The sequence below is a fragment of the Gastrolobium bilobum genome, unplaced genomic scaffold, assembly GCF_033153095.1.
Source record: "Gastrolobium bilobum isolate Gb01-03AN ecotype WA unplaced genomic scaffold, APGP_CSIRO_Gbil_v1 utg8690, whole genome shotgun sequence".
NCBI lineage: Eukaryota > Viridiplantae > Streptophyta > Magnoliopsida > Fabales > Fabaceae > Gastrolobium > Gastrolobium bilobum.
Window position 1 is genome coordinate 99,330 of NW_026896141.1, and position 24,787 is coordinate 124,116.

The 24,787-nt window shown below is 35.8% G+C and overlaps 1 protein-coding gene across 3 annotated transcripts; it reads right to left on the reverse strand.

The window, feature by feature from the left end:
* Window positions 1–1,073: 1,073 nt before the first annotated feature.
* Window positions 1,074–18,517, reverse strand: LOC133297990 (disease resistance protein RUN1-like). 3 transcript variants are annotated; one of them, XM_061497229.1, is made up of 7 exons: window positions 17,837–18,517; window positions 16,571–17,669; window positions 16,110–16,391; window positions 13,658–14,536; window positions 11,592–12,316; window positions 10,035–10,317; window positions 1,074–1,268 (listed from the first exon to the last, which is right to left on the reverse strand). In XM_061497229.1, the coding sequence occupies exons 1-5, from the start codon at window positions 18,400–18,402 to the stop codon at window positions 11,639–11,641; spliced, it is 3,504 nt and encodes a 1,167-aa protein (XP_061353213.1). In that variant the 5' UTR covers window positions 18,403–18,517; the 3' UTR covers window positions 1,074–1,268; window positions 10,035–10,317; window positions 11,592–11,638. The 3 variants fall into 3 exon arrangements, with proteins under 3 accessions (XP_061353213.1, XP_061353215.1, XP_061353214.1); XM_061497231.1 differs by lacking the exon at window positions 13,658–14,536; XM_061497230.1 differs by lacking the exons at window positions 1,074–1,268; window positions 10,035–10,317 and having other exon boundaries at window positions 11,805–12,033; window positions 12,128–12,316.
* Between the last annotated feature and the right edge of the window lie 6,270 nt (window positions 18,518–24,787).

The window sequence follows — 24,787 nt, forward strand, 5'->3', positions numbered from 1 at the left end:
GCAGCGTTAGACTTATCCTTTAGAAGGTATACCCAACATACCCTAGAGTGATCATCTATGAAAGTTATAAACCAACGAGCACCAAAGATATTTTTTTCACGGGCTGGACCCCATATATCACTATGAATCAAGGTAAATGGAGAAGAATCATGATGGACTCTAGGAGGATAAGAAACACGAGAATGTTTTGCAAGCTGACAAAAATATCACAAGAAAAAGAACTGGGATTTTTACTGATAAATAAATTTGGGAACAACTTCTGAAGATAAATGAAATTTGGGTGTCCTAACCGACGATGCCACAACAAAACATCATTACAATTGACACGAGCTGTCGAACTCATGCAAATTAAAAAAAAAAATTTATTAGGGTTCAGAAAATTTGTAGTAGAGTGGAAACCCTAAGTCATCTCTCTCAAGGAAATCGCTTGGGTAAAAATCGTTTATCAAAACAGAAATTAAAAGGGGGGGTTTTTGAATTTTGGTTGAATAATTTAAAAGGCAGAATATGAAATTGGATTTAAAATTCGTAATTAAAAATAACCAACCTAAGGTTTGGGTTCCATGGACGTCTTTCCTCGGATAAGAAGATATCAGAATCGTGATTGATTTGTCAATCGAATCAGAATCCTTATTTCCAATTGACAACCATCTCTAAGCGATCGCTTAGCATTTGATCAAAGACGATGCTTCTACTCATACAATCGCAGAGTATCAGCCCGCTTGATTTAAGGTCATAGGGTCAATCAACCTAATCATCAAATCTGATGATTAATCCCTTTCCATAATCGCAATCGCGAACCTCAGATTGAATATCCACGATCGCACGATATCAATCTGAGTTTGGAAGGGAAACGAAACTGATTTGAAATAAACGCAGACCCTCAAGACTAATCCATGGAATCCATTACCCTTAGGTTGATTAAAAGGTTCTTAGCCTCGCATAGCTAAGGTAAACATAATTAAAATAAAAAGAAGAAGAAGAAAAAGATGAAGAACGCGAAGAACGCTTCAGAGAAAATACTTTGATCCTCAATTTCGAAAATTACAGAATGAAAACAATGTTTCCTACTCTGCCTTCATATACCCCTACCCAAAGCGGGTTAGGGTTCAGTTCTGACCGGCCCATATGTCTAAAATACGAAATAAAATAAATAAAATAAAATAAAACTTCAGCAAAACGTGTCCGACTTGGCGCAAGAAATCTACTAGCTTACAATCCGAACTGGGCTTCAAGCTCTTCATAAGAATTGTAGCCCTTTGTGTTATCTGAAAAACCCAACAAGAACAGAGTCAATCCGACAACTGTGGACTAAGATATGGCCAAAATACAGAAGTAACGTAAAGCTGAAAAATTCTGACGAAAAAAAATTAAACCCAATCAAAAACTAAAAATGTAAATTAACTCAAAACATCATTATTTTATTCAAATAAATCCTAAAAATACTAATCAAGAGTAACAAATAAGTGTAATAAAATATGAGTTATCAACAATCATCATATAAACATACCGAGTGGTTAACAAAAAAAATTTCTTCACAAGAATCTTTTTCAAAATCATAGAGTCTTTCTTCCTCCCTAGCACTACCAATCATCATCCCTGAGTCTTGTTCCTGGAAAACACAAGCATTGACAGAAAAATTGGCAACACAATGTAACTCAGAGGTAAGTTTGCTGATAGAGATAAGGTTACAAGTAAGAGAGGGAACATAAAGGACTGAGTTCAAAGTAATTTTTTCATAAAGTTTAATGGATCATTTTCCAGCAATAGTAAAGAAGTTGTCATCTGCTGTTCTTATTCGTGACTGTTGATAGTAAGGGGTATAAGAATAAAATAAGGCTGCATTATCTGTCATATGATCTGAAGCCCCTGAATCAAGAATCCAACGACTACTATTATCAACATGGAACGTCGTACCTTGTTGAGCAACATTGCTGGATGGAAATTTGCTTTCAATCAAATTTGAAGCTAATGTATCCAATTTGAACACAGAGGAAGCTAAGGCATGAGACATGATACTCTCTGAGTCATCCAAGGCAGCAAACTTGGAGTTTGATACAGAAACAACAGCATAAGTGGAAATGTTTCGCGCCCAACAGTAGCAACAGTCACTCTCTAAGTTGTTTTTTCTTGGATAGCCATAGTCCGAAATAAAAAGGTCTCCAATCACTGATTTGAGCCTTCAAATAGATAGGAAAGAGGGAGACAAGCTGAAAGAGACCTCTCCGAATCGGAACAGAGCACTGCAGGGAGGCGCGTGGCTTGCACACACTGTATGGTGGCTGCGCGTAAGGCGGATGCTCCGTCCTTTCTCTAGCGCGTGGCTCAGCAGAATCCGATGGTCCTTCTTGGAACTTGTAGATCGGCTCCTTCTATTTTCGAATGGTGCGGGTCTTGGCCGGAAATGTCGCCGAAAAAAAAATTCCGGCAGCTGCTGACGGTGGTTTACGGCGGTGGAATGCTGGGATTCTGCCTTCTACAGTGATTGGTAGCCTTACTTTGCTCTTGGGACTTTGTAGGAAGGGAAAACAACCTTAATAATGGTTGGAGGTTGCGTTTTCCGGCGTTGTGTCGCCAGTTTGATGGTGGTTGTGGTTGCTGAGTTTTCTCAGGACCAACCTGCTCATGATACCATATTGTAAGATGTAAGACAAAAGATTTTCTGATTTGATACAATTTGATTTACATTGAAAATGTATATTTATACAAAAGTAAATGAGAAAAACGGAAACAAATTCAAATCCCAATTAAAGGAAAAAATAAATCTCTAATTAATAGGCTATAAATCAGGGATATGATTGCATCCCAAATAAAAACGGAAAGATTCTAATCCTGATTTTCTAGAAGCTATCCATGATAAACCTAATATATGTGTCAATGAATTTAACAAAGTAACAATAAAGAAAACTACCAAGAAGAACAATAATTTGCTCCGTATAAGCATTTCACATGAAACAAAAAACAAAAGCTTAGTACATCAACAAGGGAAAAAATACATATAGGGTACATAAAGAAGATTATATGATAATGTTTCTAGTAATCTCGATCTCTTCTAATTTAGACATACATGACTACTACTATCCCTTACTGCATCTCACTAAATCGTGAGGATTTAAGCTAGGAGGCTCCTTCCCTAGGCAATTTATTTCAACCTCTCAATTTCACAACCGTAACAGTTACACAAAACAAAGTATTTATAATTACTAAGAATTTGCTTGGCTTGCAACTACTCTAACGCTCTCCCTAATAAATAAAACGATTCTTTACCAAAAAAAAAAAACAACGTTTATTAGTTACCTAATAAGAACGTATATTTCAATTTCTGTCGTATGTGTAAATATTATGTTTTGAAAACATAAAACTACCAATAAAGGGTAGCTCAACATTCTAAGAGGCCTAGTTTGATCATCACTATATTCCTTCTGTACAACAAGAGTTATCCTATTCTTCTATAGATGATCCTCTGTATGTGTAAAGAATCAATTCAACCCAAAAGCTTAAGCTGTTGAGTGAGGCTACATTAATGGTTTTATATATCTCAACATGTCCCTCACACGAGAGCCCACTGGGCTTGAAAGGTGGATAATGCACAGGCCCACCTACCTGTGCGATCAAAGAAATTCCACTTGGAAGAAAGTGGAGTTCAGTTGGGTGAAGCTACATTAATGGTTTTATATATCTCAACAATATGCATGTAAATGTCTGTGCTTTTCATTGTGTAGCCCTAGTGTTTGGTTTAACATAGTAGTCCTTATACAGCTGAATCGGGAACACTATGTATTAACTTACTCTGTTTTGATTTTAAAATATCCTAACGTTGAGATAAAAAAAGGAAAAGTCAAAATCTCAAGTTAGTTATGGGTTAGGCGCGTCAAGCTACGCGCGCGATTTTATTCGCTCTGTTAGGGTTTTTGCTGTTCGTTCCTGTTCAAGCTCTTCAATGGAGTTAGAGGGTGAGAAGGTTGATAACACGCTGTCTATGGAAAGGAAAAGCACGAAGAGAACAAAGAGTGGGGAAGAGATCCCTACGGAGACTCGTTTGAGAGAGGCTGTGAAAGACTACCAAGCTGGTTCTACTGGCATGGTGAAACACAGGTCTTTCGCGGAAGTAACAGGGGAGGAGCATGGGGTTGCTGGCGATTCGCTTCCCTGGATGGCTGAAGATGATGAACTCGAGCTGGAACCATTAGACCCTAGTTTAGGGGTGATTTCTGAATGGGGTTTCCAGACGATCTTCAGAGAAGATGGAACCGTTGAGATAAGAAGTAACAGGGAGGCCAGAGCTAGGATGTGCCAGAGATGGAAGAATGCTCTCATCGTCAAGCTCCTGGGCAAGAAGGTGGGGGTGGGCTTCATGAAGAGGAAGCTCGATCTGCTCTGGGCCAAGGCAGGAAGCATCACAGTGGCTGATCTAGGTAATGAGTTCTTTTCAGTTCGATTCAGTAGTTTGGAGGATCTTAACATGGCCATTACTGGTGGGCCATGGATTATATTAGGGCACTACTTGGCTATGCGGAAGTGGGAGCCCAGATTTGACCTGGAGAAAGCCAACATTCATAAGGTGGCTGCCTGGGTTAGATTACCTGGTGTTCCCCAGGAATACTGTGAATTTCCATTCCTCAATCAACTGGGAGCAGTGATTGGGAAGGTAATCAAGGTGGACAAAACCACTTCTACGGGCGACAGGGTGAGGTTTGCACGAGTTTGCATTGAGGTGGATCTCTCTATGCCTCTGCGTGAGGAATATATCCTTGATGGGAGTAGAATGAAGGTAGAATATGAAGGTTTGTTCCTGATTTATTTGAAATGTGGAAGGTATGGGCATAATTCTAGTGTGTGTCCTGAATTTGTTAAGCCTGCTACTCCAACCACAACTGTTAGGGATCCTGACCAGCCTATGGAGAAATCTTGCGCACCAGGAGTTGGAGACTGGATGATTGTCCAGCGCAAGAAGAATACAAACCAGAATTTTCATAAGAATAATTCTTCCACAATAGAAAATTTGGTGTTTACATCTCTAACAAGAGGAGTACTATGGGCTTTGGGGCTTCTGCCAGCAGTGGCCCAAAGGGTCAGGAGGGTGCTCAGGGTAAAATTCCAGTAGCTACTTCTCCTGTATTGAAAGAGCTTAAGGAGAATGAGGTCTCCTTGGAGAAGCCTCAGGCTTCTGGTGGAGGAATGGAGTTCAATGCAGCAGCCTCCTCTCAGGTCAAGAAGGCAGCTGGTATTAAGACCAGCTTACCTGGTAATAAAAAGACAGGTCCAAAGGGTCCTAGTGTAAAAGGCAAGGGGCCAGTTTTTAAGACTAAGACCATTTCTGTGAACAGAGGTGGAGGTGATACGTGCAAGGCCAACCTGAATGATCTTCAACCGAATGCTCAATTTAATGGGAAGCTGTGGAGTGACTTGGTGATGGAGGATGATAGCTTCTGGTCTGATGGCAAGGTCAGTCAGTCCTGTAAGGAGCCTCCAATGGGTTGTGGTGTCCCATGTTCAGAAGCTGAACCTCCTGATTCTAGTATGTGCTTTAGGCAATCAGGAGTTGAAGGTCAATCAGGTATGGAAGTTGAAAACTCTAATTGCAATGCTTTAGGCAATTCTATGCATAAGGAGATTGGAGGTAGTTGTGATAAGGAGATGCTAGATCTAAGTGATCAATTGGCAGTTAGTAGAGTGCAAAGTTGCAAGAGCTTAGTAGTCTTGCATTCTCATTCGAATTCATATTGATTGTTTTGGTATCTCGTCTGTTTTTTTTTTCTGTATAATTTTGATGATGAACAATAATATTTGTGCTTGGAATTGTAGAGGAGTTGGGAAGAAATCTTTTCTTGCCCTTATTAGAGATCTTAAATTTAGGTTCAAAATAAAAGTGATGGCCCTATTGGAAACCAGATTACATGGTGACAGGGGGGAAGCTGTTTGCAGGAAGCTGGGTTTTTCTAAATACTATAAACAGGAGGCTGTGGGGTTTTCTGGAGGTATTTGGGTGCTTTGGGATGAGAGAGATGTTAAGGTAGATGTTATTCACTCTCACCATCAATTTTTTCACTCTAGAGTTCTTTATTTGGAGGATAATAGAGAGGAATTAGTCACTTTTGTGTATGGTAGCCCGAGAAGAGGTGAGAGAGAGATCATATGGGAGAATTTGGTTCGCTTCTCAGGCTCTGTGAGTCTCCCCTGGATTGTTCTTGGGGATTTTAATTCGGTTTTGAAGCAGTGTGAGAAAGTGGGAGGTATGGAGGTATGTTGGAGGAATATTCTTGAGATGCAGGACTGTCTTGATGAATGTGGTCTTTCAGACATTGGGTTCAAGGGCCCTAGTTTCACTTGGAAGAGGGGAAACTTGAAAGAAAGACTTGATAGGGCTTGTGCCAATGAGGAATGGAATTTGGCTTGGCCTGACAGGTTTCTTGGGCATCTTCCTTTTTTCTATTCGGATCATAGGCCAATATTGGTTAGTAATTATAGAAGCAGCCGTGAGTTGAATGGTGTGAAGCAATTCAAGTTCCTTGCTGCTTGGTTGACTAACCCAAATTTTGGAGATATTGTTAAAAAGTGTTGGGAGAAGAATGAAGCCTGGTCTGATGCTAGGAAAGAATTTGAGGTTGAAGCTTCTAACTGGCATCATCAGGTGTTTAGAGAGGAGTTGAGGCAAAAGCATAGACTATATGCTAGGATCCAGGGCATTGATATGGACTGGATTCAAGTTATAACAGGGATCTAGTAAGGTTGCAAGGTGATCTGTGGAAGGAGTTGGAGCTGATCTTGTTGAGAGAGGAGTTGTCTTGGTTCCAGAGGTCTAGAATTTCTTGGTTGAAGTTTGGGGATAAGAACACAAAGTTCTTTCATTCAACTACCATTGCTAGAAGGAGAAGAAACAAGGTGATGGCCATAAGGAATGAGATGGGAGAGTGGACTGCAGATTCCAATGATTTAGTGAATACGGCTGTAAATTACTTTGAAAAGTTGTTTCTGGGGGAGGAGGGGGATTTTGAGGAATATCTCATCAAGGATGCTTTCCCTAAGATGGAGGCTGGTGAGTTAGCTAAGCTAGCCAGTATTCCTGATGATCTGGAGATTAAGAGAGCTGTTTTTAAAATGGGTAGATTTAAAGCACCAGGACCAGATGGGTTGAATGCTGCTTTTTACCAATCTCAATGGCATGTTATTGGAAAATGCCTATGATAGGCTAAGTTGGGAGTTTATCCATGATACTTTAACTGAGTTGAATCTGCCTAGCAGCTTTATTTCTGTCATTGATAAGTGTGTTGGCACTAGTGAGCTGAATGTGCTTTGAAATGGCAATCCTACAAAATTCTTTAAACCCTCCAGAGGTATAAGGCAAGGAGATCCAATATCCCCCCACCTCTTTGTTCTATGTATTGAAAGACTGGCCCATTTGATCCAAGTAGCTAATAAGGTTAAGGCTTGGAAGCCTATCAAGCTCAGGAAAAATGGCCCTCCAATTTCTCACTTGTTCTTTGCTGATGATATTCTTCTGTGCTTGGAGGCTTCTGTGGAGCAGGCTTTTGTGGTGAACCAAGTCCTTAGGGTGTTTGCTTCCAGCTCTGGTCAGAATATCAGTCTGGATAAGACCAGGTATTCTTCTCCAAGAATGTGAGCCTCAGCAGATCTAAGGAGATAAGTGAGTGCTTAGGCATAAGAAGCACACTTAATCTGGGGAAATACCTGGGAGTTTATTTAAACCATGCTAGAGTCACTAAAGCTTCATTTAGTCATGTCTTGGATAGGGTCAAGAGTAGGATGAGCTCTTGGAATGCCAAATCCCTATCTCTAGCTGGCAGATTGACATTGGTCAAGTCAGTGATTGCTGCAATGCCTAATCATGCAATGCAAACAGCTTGGATCCCCAAATCTGTGTGTGAAATTATTGAAAAGCAGTCTCGTGGATTTATTTGGGGCTCTTCTGAAAATAAGATAGGTGTACATTTGGTTAATTGGGATACTATGTGTACTAGGAAGCTGTCTGGGGGTGCTGGTTTGAGGAATATTAAAGCTTTTAATCAAGATTTTGTCATGAAGGTGGGCTTTGGTTTACTAACAAAGAAGGAGACATTGTGGGCTAGAGTTCTCAGAAATAAATATAAAGTTGAAGAAGGTCTGGTCCCCAGAGTAACAAGATCAGTGGGCCATAGTAACATGTGGAGGGGTCTATGTGCTTCTTGGGAGCACATTTTGGAAGGATCTAGCATAGTCATGGGGTATGGGAGGTTAGTTAAGTTCTGGTGGGATTGTTGGATCCCTGGAGTTGGAAGACTTATTGATAAAGCTACTGCTATTGTGCCTGCTGATGCTCAATCCTGGAAGGTTGCGCAATGTGTGACCCAGAATGGTGCTTGGGACTGGGATAAGATTGAAAGATACCTGTCTGCAGATGTTTGCAAGGTTATTGTTGATGTTGAGGTCCCTAAGATGGAGGCTGGGATTGATAAAGTCATCTGGAGGCCTTCTAGCACTGGCCTTTTTTCAGTCAAGTCTGCCTATCAGTTTATTAGAAATAAAGAAGTCCAGATGCCTAGTCAAAATAATCTGTGGAAGTGTGCTTGGATGTGACAGGGACCAGAAAGGATAAAGCATTTCTTATGGCTTCTTCTAAGGAATAGCCTCTTGACTAATGACCAAAGGAGTAGAAGACACATGGATGGAGAGGCTAACTGTCCTAGATGCTTTCATAGCTGTGAAGACTGTAGTCATGTAATGAGGGAGTGTCCTTGGGCTAAGCAGGTTTGGATGATATTAAATCCTGAGTTCAAGAGGAGCTTCTTCTTTGGTAGTAGTTTCTCAGAGTGGCTTAGCTGTAACTTGAAGTGCAAAGAGGGCAAGGGGCTGGTGCAAAGCTGGAGTCTTCTGTTTGGAACAACTTGCTGGATGATTTGGCAAGCTAGGAATAATCTAGTCTTCAGGAATGAAGTGTGTTCCCCTGTTAGCTTTTGTTATAAGGTCAGTGCTTATGTTAATGGTATTTCACATGCTGAGAAATCCATTGGAGTATTTGATGATAGCCTAAGAAATTTAAAGGATGATTCTGGGAGCTGGCAGCCTCCTCTTGAGGGCTGGATTAAAATCAACTCAGATGGAGCTTGCTCTCTAGATGGTCTTCGAAGTGGTTGTGGGGGGGTGCTGCGCAGTAGTAATGGGAGATGGTTACTTGGATATACGCAGAAGGTAGGCCACGGTAACGCTTTGAAGGCTGAGTTATGGGGTGCTCTCATGGGTTTTCATGTGGCTTGGGAGCATGGGTTTAGACAAGTCCATTGGGAAGGAGATTCTCTTGATGCCTTGCATTTAATTGAAGCCATATCAAGAGATCTGGTAATGCAGTAGCTGACCATTTGGCTGGTTTGGTGGACTATGGTTCCTGGAAGCTTTCTGTTCTACCTAATGCTCCTGTGAGCTGTAGTAGGCTGTTAGAATGGGATCTAAGGGGTGCTGTTTTCCCCCAGTATGATCCTTAGTTAGCTTTTGTTGTTGTTTTTCTTTCCCTAATATCCAAAAAAAAAAAAAAAAAAACTTGCTCTATTTGCTTGCATTTCCTTTTTTTAGTTTAAAAATTAGCTAATTGATTAAATCATTACCAATTTTTGTTGTTAAAAGACAAAAGCTTCTTAGAAGAATTATAATCTGAAAAGTCTTAATTTGTCAACTCCCTCTTGTTGCATTGGTGCCTCCAAAAGAGACCTCGCTCCCCCAATGTTTGAATATGAGTTTCGCAACTCTACTTGGCTTAAATCAATGTTTAACACATTTTATGAAGTGGTGTTTCCTTCTTCAGTCTATCCATTTATACAATCACCCAGAAAGACACTAACAAAGGCCAATACAATAAATAGTAATACCATAATATGTGTTAGCAAATGCAATAGTACTAATATGCACTCTCTATTCATGACCACTGAATTATTATAAGAAGTTGAACACAACTGAGATAGTAAAACCAATCTCGCAACATTGAGTTTGACATTAAACCATATTAAAATGCTAGCCATAGTATTAAAGAAAATATTTTTACTAACCCCCATTCTTTCATCATGAGACCTGGGCGGGCCTTAAATGTGATACGCGCTCCTGTTTTCACAAAATGGCAATGCTCTTGATAGATATAGATTAACCAAAGATATTTTGATCCAGGAATGTTTTCCAACTTTTTATGTCTAAAATACCTTTCATGCCCACTTTTCTCTTCACACTGTCTATAGTAGCTTGTGACCTTTACTGATTATCGGTATTTGTGAGATAAACATGAAATTTGTAGGATATGTCCCCTTGATATGTTTCGGTACTTGGATATCGAAGACACTGGCCAATGCAAGTAATACATTAGATAAACTATCATAGTCAAGGGAATAAATAATTGATTTAGTAATAAAAAAACTAGACAATCAATTATAGACATTCTACAAAGGGGGGATGCATATTCATGTTATATGTGTTATTAATCTTGGAGTTCACGGGCTTTTAGTGGAGTAGCACCAAATCAGATAATTATTCGTTGAATATCGAGAGCCTTGATTAATAACAGATGGTAGATCCAGGGTAGCTTGACTCAAAGGATGAGGTGATTTCCAGTTAATTATGACTTATGGGTTACATGGTCTTGGGTTTTGAACTCAATTTTGTATCTGAAAGAGCAAATGTGAGATTATTAAGTTTGTGTTCTTTTAATAAAGCCCAATAGGGCTTAGTGTGTAAGAAGAGCCCAAGAAACCTAGAGTCATTCAGCGTAGGGTTAGAGTTTCTTGGAACCCATATATATTCTACACTTATATTCATTATTCTTGGAGGTCTTCACTTGGATGTTACAGAGGATGAGGTAAGGTCATCTTCCTGAAAGTGAAAGAACGCCCACACATTTCCCCTTTCCTCTTGAGACATAGTATGAAAGATCTACCACTGTCCAGCCTCAAGGAATTTGTTTGTGCTGCGCCACTGAGATGAGCAGTTCATAAAGAGAAATCGTACATGGGAGATTCTGTACGAGATCTGCGTATTAAGAGGTAAGTCAGTAAAACGATGATGATTCATTTGCATCCCAAACCGCAATGGTCTAAAATGCTTTCGCAAATCTAATTGCTCTCACACTAAGTACAAAACACGCTGAAAAGTCTCATTTTGATTTGTGAGAACAATCATTGATCTTGCAAGTAACCAGACTTTACAGAGTGATTAGACAAAAGAACCTTCAATCATTGGGAGTTTGGGATAACTAGCCAATCTACTATGTAATTTCCTATTGTACTTCTTCGAATGTGCAGGCAGTGGCAGAATTGAACAATAATTAAATTCCTGGAGATACGTCAATTCTAGGAAAAACTTGGTCAACCAAATTTGAATGCACTATAAAAATAATAATAATAATAAAAAAGTATTGAGACATAATTGATTATAGTAAAAAGGACAAATCTCAATGTACAAGTTTGTTTTCTATACTCGAATCTCTGACCTTCCTAAGGAGCATCCTTATAACTGCTCCAAGACTTGCCCTCATAATTGATTATAGTAATTAATCATTAATTAACAATTATAATTAATTATTAATTAACAATGTGTCACCGCTTTAGAAAGATAATTACCTCTGGGCTCAGGAAGATGATATATGCTTTCACTGTGGTTGGCCTATCTAAAGGCCCAGATGAGAAAGATTATATTCTTTTGCCTTGGCTTCAAGATTCTCGACTTCCTCTTCCTCATTAACCAACCAATTGTAGGGAAGTTGGATTTTTGGCTCAGAGCTGTTGTTATTTTCTTTTACATAATCAAAGCGAAGACCACCTGCTTCTGCTTCTGCTTTCTCTTTTTGTCCTTCATATGCCCATTTTAATGCCGAGATATCTTTCTTGAATAACATGCGTAATCCCCATTCCTTCACCAACAAACCTGGGCGAGATTTAAATGTGATACGGGATTCTGTTCTCAAAAAATGGCAGTGCTCCCAAGAGATATAGATTGTCCAAAGATGTGTTGAGCCATCAATCTTGTCCAGTTCCAAATTAAATGGCATATCGAAGCGTTCTTCTGTGTATTCACTTTCAAAAGAAAGATATAAAGGATGTGGCAATGGCAAGGAGGACGAAAGTGGAGAACCAGAATTCGCAGGATGATTGTTTACCTCAAACGCTGCGCAAAAGGCAAAACCAATCCAGTTGTGAACCACATCATAGTGTACTATTCTTATCACTGAACCTCCATTGAATCGATGACAGAACCACCATGGAAGAATACGATTCGTTGCAGAATAAAAAAATTTCCACTCCCAAGGAATAATGATGTCAAAGCCACACCGAAAATGACGGCGTTCCTGTACAAGAAGAACAAAAAACAAATCTATATCAGAGCTTGTGAGAGACAGTGCAAGGAAAAGAAAGGCATACAGATCGTGCAACCTCAACTAATATTATATAATAGTTACAAAAAGTACTAAGCAGCTTGCCACCAATCGACTCTGGGCAGTTAAAAATATATCGGAAAAGTGTTTATTCTTTTAAATGACATAATTTATATTTTTTCACTCCTTACAGAGAGGTGGGACCTACACTTTTATTTTTTTTGTCAATTCTCTCTCGTCTTTTATCCATCTTTTTTCTCTCTCTTAAAATAACACAACTTTATATCATTTAAAATGGCACACACATTACCCAAAATATATAGGGAAAATTCATGGTTTACTCTTTTATCAAGTACGCTTATATTTTTTTTCTTAAAAATTATCTTTATGTCTTTAACACAACTTAACTAATTTGTCCATTTTACTCTTAACCTATTCCATTTTTCAGCCCTGAATATACAACAGACCGGTCACCAAACCAGCTTAATACGCGGAATCATAGAAAGAGGATATTAACTGACCACACTTTCAGCACCGTTAAACCAAGCACACAGGTCAGAAATTTGTGTACTGCGTTTTTTATTTATTTATTTAAACTATTTGTTTAGTTTTGGTTTTTTCTTGGTGGGTAGTCGATTCTTGATGATGGGTTGTTAATTTTTTTTTTCTTTTTCTTTTTGTGGCTTATGGGTTTTCTTTATCATTTTGGACCTAGAAATTTTCTTTTTTTGGGTTTCTTTTACTTGCAGTATTGGTTTAACTATTTAATATCCTTAAAAACTTAAAAATCAACTAACAAGGTCAAATTGTGTGATTGATTTTCACATTAATTCAAAGAATTAAAATATCAAATTTTAAAAAGCAAGTAAAAAAAATTAATTACTAAGATCTATAAAATTTGAACACATACACAGGGAGAGAGAGAGAATGGGTAAGTAAAGGAGTATATACAAGTAAAATAAAGATAAAATGGACAAGTAAATTAAAGGTGGGTTTGGACGGAAAAAAAAAAAACATAGAGATGTAAATGATAAAAGAGTAAACCATAAGGAGATTTATGAACTTTTCCCAAATATATATTATTACTAATTCAGGGTACCATTTTTAAATATGTTCTCGATGATGAAGCACTATCTAAAGGGAGATTAAGAAAATATTTAAGGTCATGGCAATGTAACAATTTAAGAATGTTGGATTGTAAATCCTCCTCATGGTACAAGCATGTCGGAGGAAAAAAAAATACCTACAATAATAAGAGCAAGAGAACATGTGATTGACTGGTAAATTGAGAGGGAAGGTATGCAGAGTACGCACCTTAAGTAGTCTTGTTAGCCATTGAACAATGGAAATTGGGAATATATTTTTTAGCTTGGGGCAGTCAAAAATATATAATCCTGACCTATGATCACGAGACCCAGATGTAGTTTTAAAATACCTTCCCACTGATGAATCACTTTTTGATGGGAGATTACACATATGTTTAAGCTGATGGCACCGCGCTAAGTTTAGATATGCTAGACTATAAAGCTTGGTGGTGGTAGAAGGTAGTGAAACAAAGTTGTTTCCTTCAAGATTTAGTCTTTCCAAATACCTTAACTCTCCAATAGCATCAGGTACTTTACTTAAATTGCAATAGCCTACGTCCATATGAATCAAAGATTGAAATTCTAGGGGAAAATTGACATTCCATAGGAAGGGCCGCAGTGTCGTAAGTTTAATGCAGCCACATAAATCTAGAGTTATAAGAGAGATCATGGTGTTAACAGAATTAGGTACACTGACAAGACTTGTGCAATCTCTCAAACTCAAGAATCTAAGTTTTTCAAGAGCCCCAATAGATGTATGAACCGTTGACAAACTTGTACATCGATTCATATCAAGGTACTCGAGATTTGATACCCCAGTAAAATCTGGTGTCTTTTCAAGATTTGTGCAACCAGATAGGTGTAGAACTCTCAGAGAACTTGAATTAGATAAACTATCAGAATCGAACTCAAGCTCGACCAGATTGATGCAATTTTGCAAACTCAAGAAAGCAAGTTTTGTCAGACGTCCAATAGATGGATGGATGTGCCTTAACTTCGTACATCCTGTAAAATCTAGCCGCTCAAGTTTTGGGATCCCTTCAAACATTGGAGTTTCCATAAGATATTTGGAGTTGCTCAAATCCATCCTTTTCAAATGGGGAAGATCCTATGAACAGAGTATAAGTAAATAGCATGAACATGTTGTAGTCAAACTTCAATTTCATTAATTTACTTCGATATGCCTTCGAGAATAGAGTAAAATTTTTTTTTTTTAAAAAAAATCAATTATGTAAGTTCACTCGCATTCAAATGGAAAATAATGTTAAAGAAAAGTAGTTTGATTTTGGTTCATTATATACAATTTTTTTATAAAAAAAAAACAAAATCTAACCCAATGTCATTAAAATAGATCAAGTACGATAGCAACTATCTTAAAAGTCGGACTTTTTTAATGATTCATAAGCACATAATTAAATAGGAAAATCAATTTGTCATGTTGTAAGAATGACATTGTTTCTTCCTGCAACAAGGATCCAGTTCTGTATCATGAGGATACGGTTTGTATCGTGACCTTTTTTTTAAGTGTGGGACCCACACTTGATTTGTGTGTGTTTATAAAATGCTCTTGTCATGTGACATGACTAAAAGCGAACCCAATCAAATAACAACGAAAACAAACGGTTAGGTTAAATGTTTATCAAAATTATACAAAAGAAAACTTTTTTCATATTTCTAAATATTGATCTACTATAATTTAAAAGTAAGAAAAAAAAATTATTTTGAAAAGAAATTCAAATCACACATTTCTCATTTTTAAAGATCTCTTTTAAATATTTTATACATGGGGAAGGATATTGTGACAATCAAGTTGTGTTACTACCAAGTGACTACCAATCAATCTCACCGTTAGATCGATTATGTTGATCCAACGGTTATATTTATTTCCATCTTTATATGGTCATGATTCCCCATATTTAAAGTGAAAGCATTAAATATGGGAAATCATAACCATACAAAGGTAAAAATAAATATAAAGTATTAAATTTAGGAAATCATGACCATATAAAGATGGAAATAAATATAACCGTTGGATCAACATAATCGATCTAACGGTGAGATTGATTGGTAGTCACTTGGTAGTAACACAACTTGGTTGTCACAATATTTTTCCCATTTATACATAACAAAAATCTTATATATATTTTTATTCCAAAAATTATTGTGGCATAATATAATAAAAAATTTGTGATTACAACTGTATAATGTGTGCTACTTGTTTCAAGAAAGAATTAAGAATGCAATTTATTTTGAATTTAACAAAAAATTTGATCACTCGTACATTTTTTTTATATATATTAAGGAGATTCTTTTAAGCCTTTTAAACATGAAATGGAATATTCATACTATCAATTTTTTTTAACTACCATTTCTCTACTACTACTCTAATCACCATTGAATTAGAAAAAAAGTTGAATAAAAAAAAAGAAAAGAAAAATAACTTTTGAAGCCAACGATGATTAGTGTGGTACTAGAGTGATAGGAGAAAAAATTTAGTGTATGAATATTCTACCTCTTTAAACATATGCAGATTTTCAGTAATTATATACACTTTGAATTTTTATGATATTATAGAATAAAAAAATCAAACTGTGGTGCCACTTACGAAAAATAATTGAGGTGATTATTCTTCCCATTATTTCTTTAAATCAATAAAAAAATTTAAAAAATCATTAAAGTACCTTGTGGCCTTTCCACAGGTGTTGTATGCTGCTGTTAGGCACATTCAGTTCAACAAGATGATACGGCTCAAATTCTGATGGCAAAGATGTGAAAGGATAACTAGGCCACAAAAGATATCTTAGGTTGTTAGACAGAAAATCGAGACTTGCTGAAAAATTCTTATGATATAATATAAGCAGTCTAAGGCTTGTCATCTGCGACAATCCTTGACCAATCCACCCAGGGCATTCAGGGACATCCTCTTTTGGATCTAGTACAATGGCTTTAACCTTATCAGTTCCCTAAAAAAAGGAGAATAAACATAAGAAATAAAATAAAATTACTTGAATCAACTTAACTACATTTTCTGGTTAGAAACAAAAAGTTGTCTATATATCTTTGTTTAATAATAAAAAAAGTAAAACTTACTAATGAAAGAAGGAAGATTATGAAATTTAATTTTGGAAAAATAATTTATTACCGTTTTTGTCCTTAAGACATGATGGAAATCCCGATGAAGCCACAATCTACTCCAGGATCCTGGTTCTTCGGAAAAATGTTGCCTAACTATTTGCTTCCCCAACTCTCGCAACATTTCATGCATATGAATTTCCTCATTTTTAGTGGTTATGAGTGATTTTTCAGTGATAAGGGGGATACCAATTTCAGGGTTTAATCCACAACAATCTAGAATTCGCTTTACATAATCCTCCCTCTCCCCTTTAAAGAAACAAGCAATGTGCAGAAATATTTCTCTCTCTCTTTGCTCCAATCCCTCAAAACCTATCTCAAGCACTTTTATGATTTTTTTGTTTGGATTATTCCACAGCCCATCCAAGGTAGCTCTCCATTGGGTGGCATTTCGGGTACATAAAAAAGAACCCACAACTCTAATTGCTAATGGAAGACCTTGAGCATATTCTAGTATCTCAGGGATAAGCTCTGCAAAATTGCTACTAGAATCTTCCCTTTTGAAGGCTTTTCTACATAAAAGTTGACGAGCATCATTATCATTCATGAGTAGAGCCTCATAAACTATATCCGCTCCATACACTCTAAGAATATGCTCATCTCTAGTGGTTATGATTATTCTACTTCCTGAGCAAAGCAATGTAGGATTTATTGCTAATTCCTGCAGTTGCTCTAATTCATCAACATTGTCAAGAACTATAAGGACCTTTATGTTGTGTAGCCTATTCCTTACAATTCCAGATATTTGAGATGGACTATACTTCTCGAGATTTTTTTCATCTAGAGTTTGACAAAGAATTTGTCTCTGTACAGCAATAGCACCACCATCTTTATAAGTTTGGCTTAGGTCATCAATAAAACAGCTAGTCGGAAATTGATAAGAGATTTTGTCAAACAAGACGGTAGCAAGAGTTGTCTTTCCTATTCCATCCATCCCCCAAATTCCCAAAACTCGAAAATCATCATCCCATAAACTTAATTTTAAAAGACTTTCCAATTCAGCAACACGAGGTTGTATCCCAATAAGATTATCAGCAAACCCTGAGAATTTATGACCCAAAGTTTTTATTACAGCCTGAACAATATTTTCAATCTCTCCAAACTCTGGCCTGAAAGAGAGAGGAAAAAAATAAGATCTAGAAATTATCATCCAAAAATCAAGGGAGAAAAACAAGCAGAATTTCTTGTGAGGAATTAACATAGAACTTTCCTTGATAACCACAAACTCAAGTTATTAATGCAAAAACAACAAGGAGAATGACCTTAAAAAACTTACTTATTCCCGACATCCCAACCAACTAAACCGCCCAAAGCCTTCATAGCTTCCTGCCATCGATTAACCTTGGATAGATCTTGTTTGAATTTTTCATAGTGTAAATCAAAGGCATCCCCATAAACCCCATGCTGATGTCGTACATCAGATGGATCCACACGATAGAAAATTGGGAAAACAGTTTGTTTCAAATTTATACGGCATTCATTTATAGAAGCCATTTCATCCAAACACCATTTTGAAGAAGCATAATCAGGGGAGAAGACAACGATAAAAACCCGTGAATCATGAATTGCTTGTAAAAGCTGTGATGAAATGGGTTCTCCTTCCTCGAGCCGTTTGTCATCCTTGAAGGCGAAAAGACCTTTCCTGGAGAGATGAGCCAAAAGATGATCAACAAAAGAGTAGCGAGTATCAGTGCCTCTGAAACTGATAAACACATCGTATTTACAGATCCGCCGAGATGACGTGCTGCTTTGGATGTTACTCGAATCCATGGAAGAACTGGAAGCTGTAGCTGTGCAGATCCGCTTTGGATTACGGGATGATGGGCTGCTATTGGAATCCATGGCCCAAAAAAGTCGCAGGAAAAAGGAACTCCGAGGGAGTAAAGTAGTATCTTTGATATGAAAACGAATCTTATTAACCTTGAAAACTCACCGCAAAGCCACTTGAAGAACGGTTCTCACTGTTCGGAGAGAATGAACGGAAGCTCACTTGGTATTTTGGTAAATATAAGAGAAGAGAGTTGAAATCAAGACTCATGAGAATTGAATCTGATGAGAGAAGCGTATTCAATGGGTCCCACAGGGGAAGTCGTCGATGTGGGTTCCACATCCAACACTCTGCATCTTCCCATTTGCTTTCTGGGCCTCTCAAGGCGTCCTTTGTCCACTTGCTTAATAATCCAACATAATAAATTTTTTTTTTTTTTTTTTGGTAAACAAGCCAACATAGTAAGTTTTCAAAATAATGATTCGATGTTATTCATCATTTATACCATAAGGAAATGTTATTTTAAACTTTAATCTCACGGGATTTTATTTTGAAAAGTGTGAATATGGATTGGAAATAATGGACAAGTGTGAATAATAAATAGAATGAAAGTTTATAACAAGACTATTTTACTATTTTATTAGGGTTTTTTTTTTTTTTTTTTGATAACATTTTATTAGGGGTTTTAGTTTGTCATTTAACATGACAACAAAAAATTTCCTACACACACAACACACAACATTTTGTGGGATCCGCACTTTTTAAAGTAACAAAAAAAAACTAAGACACGCAAAACGAATCTCTATAACATTACACAATCACTTTCCTACAACATAATTCTTATAAAACTCATTTTATTAAGGATGTTCGATGCAGATGGACCCTGGTTGATATTGAATTTGCAGGGATGTGATTAATTACGAAGATGATGATATAGGTGGCCAACTTTTTATGCGACGTAGAGTGATGATGTGTTGTACGCTATGAAGCACCGACTCCGACACGGCGTTTTTGATACGCTCCTGATACGTTCTCAATACGACCGTTAATTCGTCGATACAATACAATACGTTTCTGATATGTTTCCCATACATGTATTGGATACGTTGAAAAAAAATTCGGAGTATCAGTGCTTCATAAGTTGTACGTGTATATGAAGAGTTGAGGTTTTTAGATTACCTCAGTTTTTGATTTGAAGTGAAAGTTTACTCTTTGGGCTTAGGCCTTTCATGGACAAAGAATGCTCTGGAATCCTTTTAAGGCCTTAATTTGCATATCCCGATCGGATTTGGGCCGGATGCGAATCCAGCCTAGAACAAAGGATATTTTCGATAATTATTATTAATAAATAGTTGTTATAAAGCACACAAAAAGACAAATAAAAATGGTAATAACTATCCGTAAGGAAAACTCTATTAAGTTTACTGCAACAGTATAAAATCCCTGCGTTAAAATCAGGTTTGGCGACATTATTATTGGGATGATCTAAGCCCAGTTTCAACCTTTGGTATTGCTATTGATGATGATTATTTATTTTTTTTGTATAATTGATGATGATTATTAATAAATTGTAAATAATTATAAGCACACTAAAAGACAAATTAAAATGTCAATAACTGTATACCGAAAAAAATAATGTCAATAACTACTTGTTTACAAAAAAAAAATGTTAATGACTTTACCTGTAAGGAACTCCCTTTTAAGCTTACTAAACTAAAAATATAAAATCCATGCGTTAAAATAAGGTTGTCGTAGCATCCGTATTGCTATGCTATGATCTAAGGTGCTCTTTCGTTCAACATTTCTTAAAATTTATCTATGCAAATCAAATTGGCAAAGTAAGAAAGTAATATTTGGTAGACAATTTTACAAAATTTTCCTAGATATTATATTTGCATAGCATTCCTTATTTGTTTGTAGAAAGCAAGCAAAAGTTACTATTTGTAAAGACAACTTGCGGGTGGTATTTTACATTTAGCCGGCTAAATGGCAAAAGAGCAACCCACTACCAGACCTAAATACTCTCATTTAAAGCACCAAGGTTTCACTTTCTTTACGGGGTTATATTTGTAATTTTATATCATTTACCCATCAATATTTTATTTTCAACCAAACATAGGTTTCAAAAACTTTAATCAATTTGCCTGGTAATATTTGACCCAACCAAACAATTTTTTTTTAACTTTCCTATCTAATTCACTTTATCTGTAGATCCCTGGTAATTACATTTTCCTAGTGAACTAAAATTTTCACCTGAACCAAACACCCCCTAAGGTGTTTGATAAAAGATTTTGTTAAGGATAGTTAGGTAAATAGAAGTGGTATTTTTGGATGTCCATGTTTGGTATCATGTTTTAAAAAATTTTGCTAGGGAACTCATTTGCCTAGTATTTACTTTTTGTGTGTAAAAAACACTATTGAATAATATCTCCTACAAGGTGGTATTTGTTGATAGATAGGGAAATCCAAAAGGGATTGCAAGCAAGGAGACCAAAATGACCCTGATGTTTGGGAAAACTACAGCAAACTAAAATCATATTTTCCCATTTTATTTTAGTCAAGGGTTGTTATGGTAATTTAACCATATTTTTCCACCTATATTTTACCTTCAACCAAACATAGACTTAGGAAATTCTACCCAATTTATCCGTTAAAATTTTGGTCAACCAAACAACTTTTTTTAATTTGCCTACCAAACTTCATTTCCCACCATATCCCTAGTAATTACATTTCCCTAGTAAAAAAAAATTTCTCCTCTACCAAACACCCCCTAAGGGTGTGCTTGGTAGGAGATTTCTTGAAACATAGCTAGGCATCTGAGATTGGGATTGTGTATTGTCCATGTTTGATACAGGATATCAAAAAAATTTACTAGCTAACCGATTTGCCCAACCATTGAAGATTGTATGCAAAATTGGACGAAATGGACTGTGCTCAAACCCCACTTCCAATGAGGAATTTCACGATAATCCAGGTAAATGAAATTTTTTTGACATGATAGCTGCCAAAACTATTCTCTTTAAATCCTTCTGAATGTTAGTTAACTGGTTCGACATACTAAGATCTACGTCTTCTCTTGGCTTCAGGGAGAACTTTATGGCACTCGCCTTTCCAAGCTTCACAGAAAACTTGCAATTTGCCGGTGGTGACAACCTTGTTTGTCTATATATCCTAGAAGATGAACTGGGGGAGGGAGACTTTGCTCTTCCAGTTTTGTTCTTGTCACCTTTTATGGACCTATTTTTTATTGGAGACTTGCCTCTCTTTTTTGGCAAATGGAGCTGTGCATCCTCCCGTCATTTGTCATGCTTAAGAAGCCTAACACAAAAAGGATTTATTGTTGTGTAGCAAATAGACCCCCATAAATTCCATTCCTTTCTAGATCTACTTCTCCGTTGTTCACCTAGAAATTGGTAGAACTCGCGTGACAGATTGAAATAATGATTTGGGGATCATCTAGTTAATAGGACTCTACCACGGGAAGTAAAAAGAGATTATTTTGTAATTTCAACCTGGTTTCCCATCAATATTTATCTTCAACCGAACATAGATTCAGGATATTTCTCCTAATTTTTTCGGTAATATTTTGTCCAACCAAACAACTTTTTTTTAACTTTTCTATCTAACTCACTTTCCCTGCAGATCCCTGATAATTATATTTTCCTGGTAAAAAAAAATCCACCTGTACCAAACGCCCCCTAAAGCGAAACAGTGACTATTTTGCCACTGTTCATCATATTAATTACCATAATGCCACGCGCACAGTAAAAAATTCCCATAATGCCACGCGGGCTAATTCGCTACACAGTGTAGCGAATTATGCCTGCTGATGTGTCACCTCCCCAATGGCCACGTAATTCGCTACACAGTGTAACGAAATACGTGGACAAATGGTCAGACCGCACAGTCAACATGATGACCACGAGTCAAGCCACCAATGTTTCGCTACACTGTGTAGCGAAATATGTGCCAATGGTAACTTGCTCCACTGCGCATGTCAGACACGTGTCAACCATGCACAAATTCGCTATACAGAGTAGCAAATTATGTGCATCTGTTTTTCTATTTAAACCCCACGGTCCCCACTCCTCCCCCCACCATTTCCTCTCAATCTCTACCTCACTCCCTCTCTCTCTAAGTGCTTTCTCACTCTACAAGGTTAGCTTTTTTTTTTTTGCTTTTATAATATATTTGATTTATTAATTATGCTTTTATAAATGTGTTATATTCTTTTATATTGATACTTGAAACATTAGGTTAGTAAATATGTTATATTATTTAATGTTAATACTTGAAACTTTAGGTTAGTAAATGTGTTATATTATTTAATGTTGATATTTGAAACCTTAGGTTAGTAAATGATATAATTTTATTTCATGCATAAAAATGGTTAGGAATAATTTATTTAATTTATTATTTATGCTTTAATACATTTTTAATGTTATTTAATTTTGGTTTTTGAAACCTTAGGCTAGTAAAATGTGTTAATTAATTTCACGCTTGAATGCTTAGGTCTAATTTTTTTATTTTTTTATTTATGCTCTAATATTTTTTGAATATTATTTAATGTTGGTATTTGAAACGTTAGGTTAATAAATGTGTTAATTTATTTTACACTTGAATGAATGGTTATGTCTAATGTTGTCAAATTCGAGTTTCTACATAGAAACGGAAAGGGTCGGTAGAAACGTAAAACGTAGAAACGACATGAAACATAAAGTTTCTACTTTCTACCACTTAAGGTCAAGATATAAAATTATATATATATACAAGTAAAAAAATATCACATAATGAACATATGTGTTGAGCCACTTATCTATCTAAAAAGAAAAATTATTTTTCATAACCAAGTATCAAAATTATAAACAGTGATAATTAACAAGTAATGAATAACCAATCTGCTATAACTGTCTTTATACATTCTACAGATTTTGGATCATCGCTCATCAGAATATAATTCCACTTCTTTCAATGCACACAATGATCCAAAAATACAAAACGATTCTTATAGCATAACTTATAATAGAATTGTAGCTTTATAAAACATAATTATAAAAAAACATATATCCAAACAAAAGATATTAAGATACTGCGAATATGATTTGAGGAAAATAAAAATTAGGTTTTTTTTAATTTTTTTTTTGTAAATATTTTTTTTTATTAAATTTTTAGTTTTAAGTAAAAACGGTCAAAACGGTAAAAACGTAAGTTTTTACGCAGCGTTTCTACAAGTTTTTACCAAGGAACATTTTTACTTGAGTTTTAACACGGACCACTCTAGTAAAAACGTAAATGTTTACGTTTTTACACTAGTTTTTGACAACAATGGTTAGGTCTACATAATTAAATTTTTTAATTAATTTTTAAATGATAATAATTTTAAATATTTTTAATTTTGATATTTGAAATCTTAGGTTGGTAATTATGTGAATTTATATTAACGCATAAAAGGTTAGGTCTAATTTATTTAATTTTTTATTTATGCTCTATTATTTTTTGAATATTATTTAATGTTGGTATTTGAATCCTTAGGTTAGTAGATGTGTTAATTTATTTTACGCATGAATGGTTAGGTCTAAATAATTTAATTTTAATATCAATGAATTTTCACTTTAATAATTTATAATATTTTTTAATTTTTATCTTTGAAATCAAAGGACAGTAAATGTGTTAATTTTTTTTACGTATATTTGATTATGTCTAAATAATATAATTTTTTAATTAATTATTTAAACTTTAATAATGTATAAATATTTTTTAATTTTGATATTTGAAACCTTAGGTTGGTAATTACATGAATTTATTAACGCATAAAACTTTAGGTTTAATTTATTTAATTTATTATTTATGCTTTAATACATTTTTGAATATTAGTTAGTGTTGAATTAGAAACGTTAGGTTAGCAATTTTTTTAATTTATTTAAAACATAAACTTAAATTGGGTGTAACTTATTTAATTGTTTTGTATTAATTTATTTAGTTAAATTTTTATGAATTCTTAGTTTATGAATATTATTCAGGGTTAATAATTTAATTTATATAGCTCCATAATTAGTTAATTTATGTAAGTCATAAAAAAATTGTTGTAATCCTTTAATTGTAATACATTATAATATTTTAATTAATTATTTATGCATTTTAAATTTTTAAATTATCTCTATCATGATTTAATTATTCTTTTTAATAGATCTATGGACCATGATGAGGCACCTCGTCCTGGGTCTCCACGCAGCGTGATTGACCCTAGGCCGGAAGACCGTACTCTCCTGACTCTACAGGAGAAACATATATCCACACATGTGTGGAATACTTGTGAGGACCCGAATGTCCAGGATCGTGTGATTAATGTGCGACATGTTGCGACGCATAATCACCTTGACATTCCCGAGGAGATTCAGCCATGGCTGATGCAGGCTGGGTTCTACCATATTGCGCGTTGCGCAACCATAAGTTAGAAAT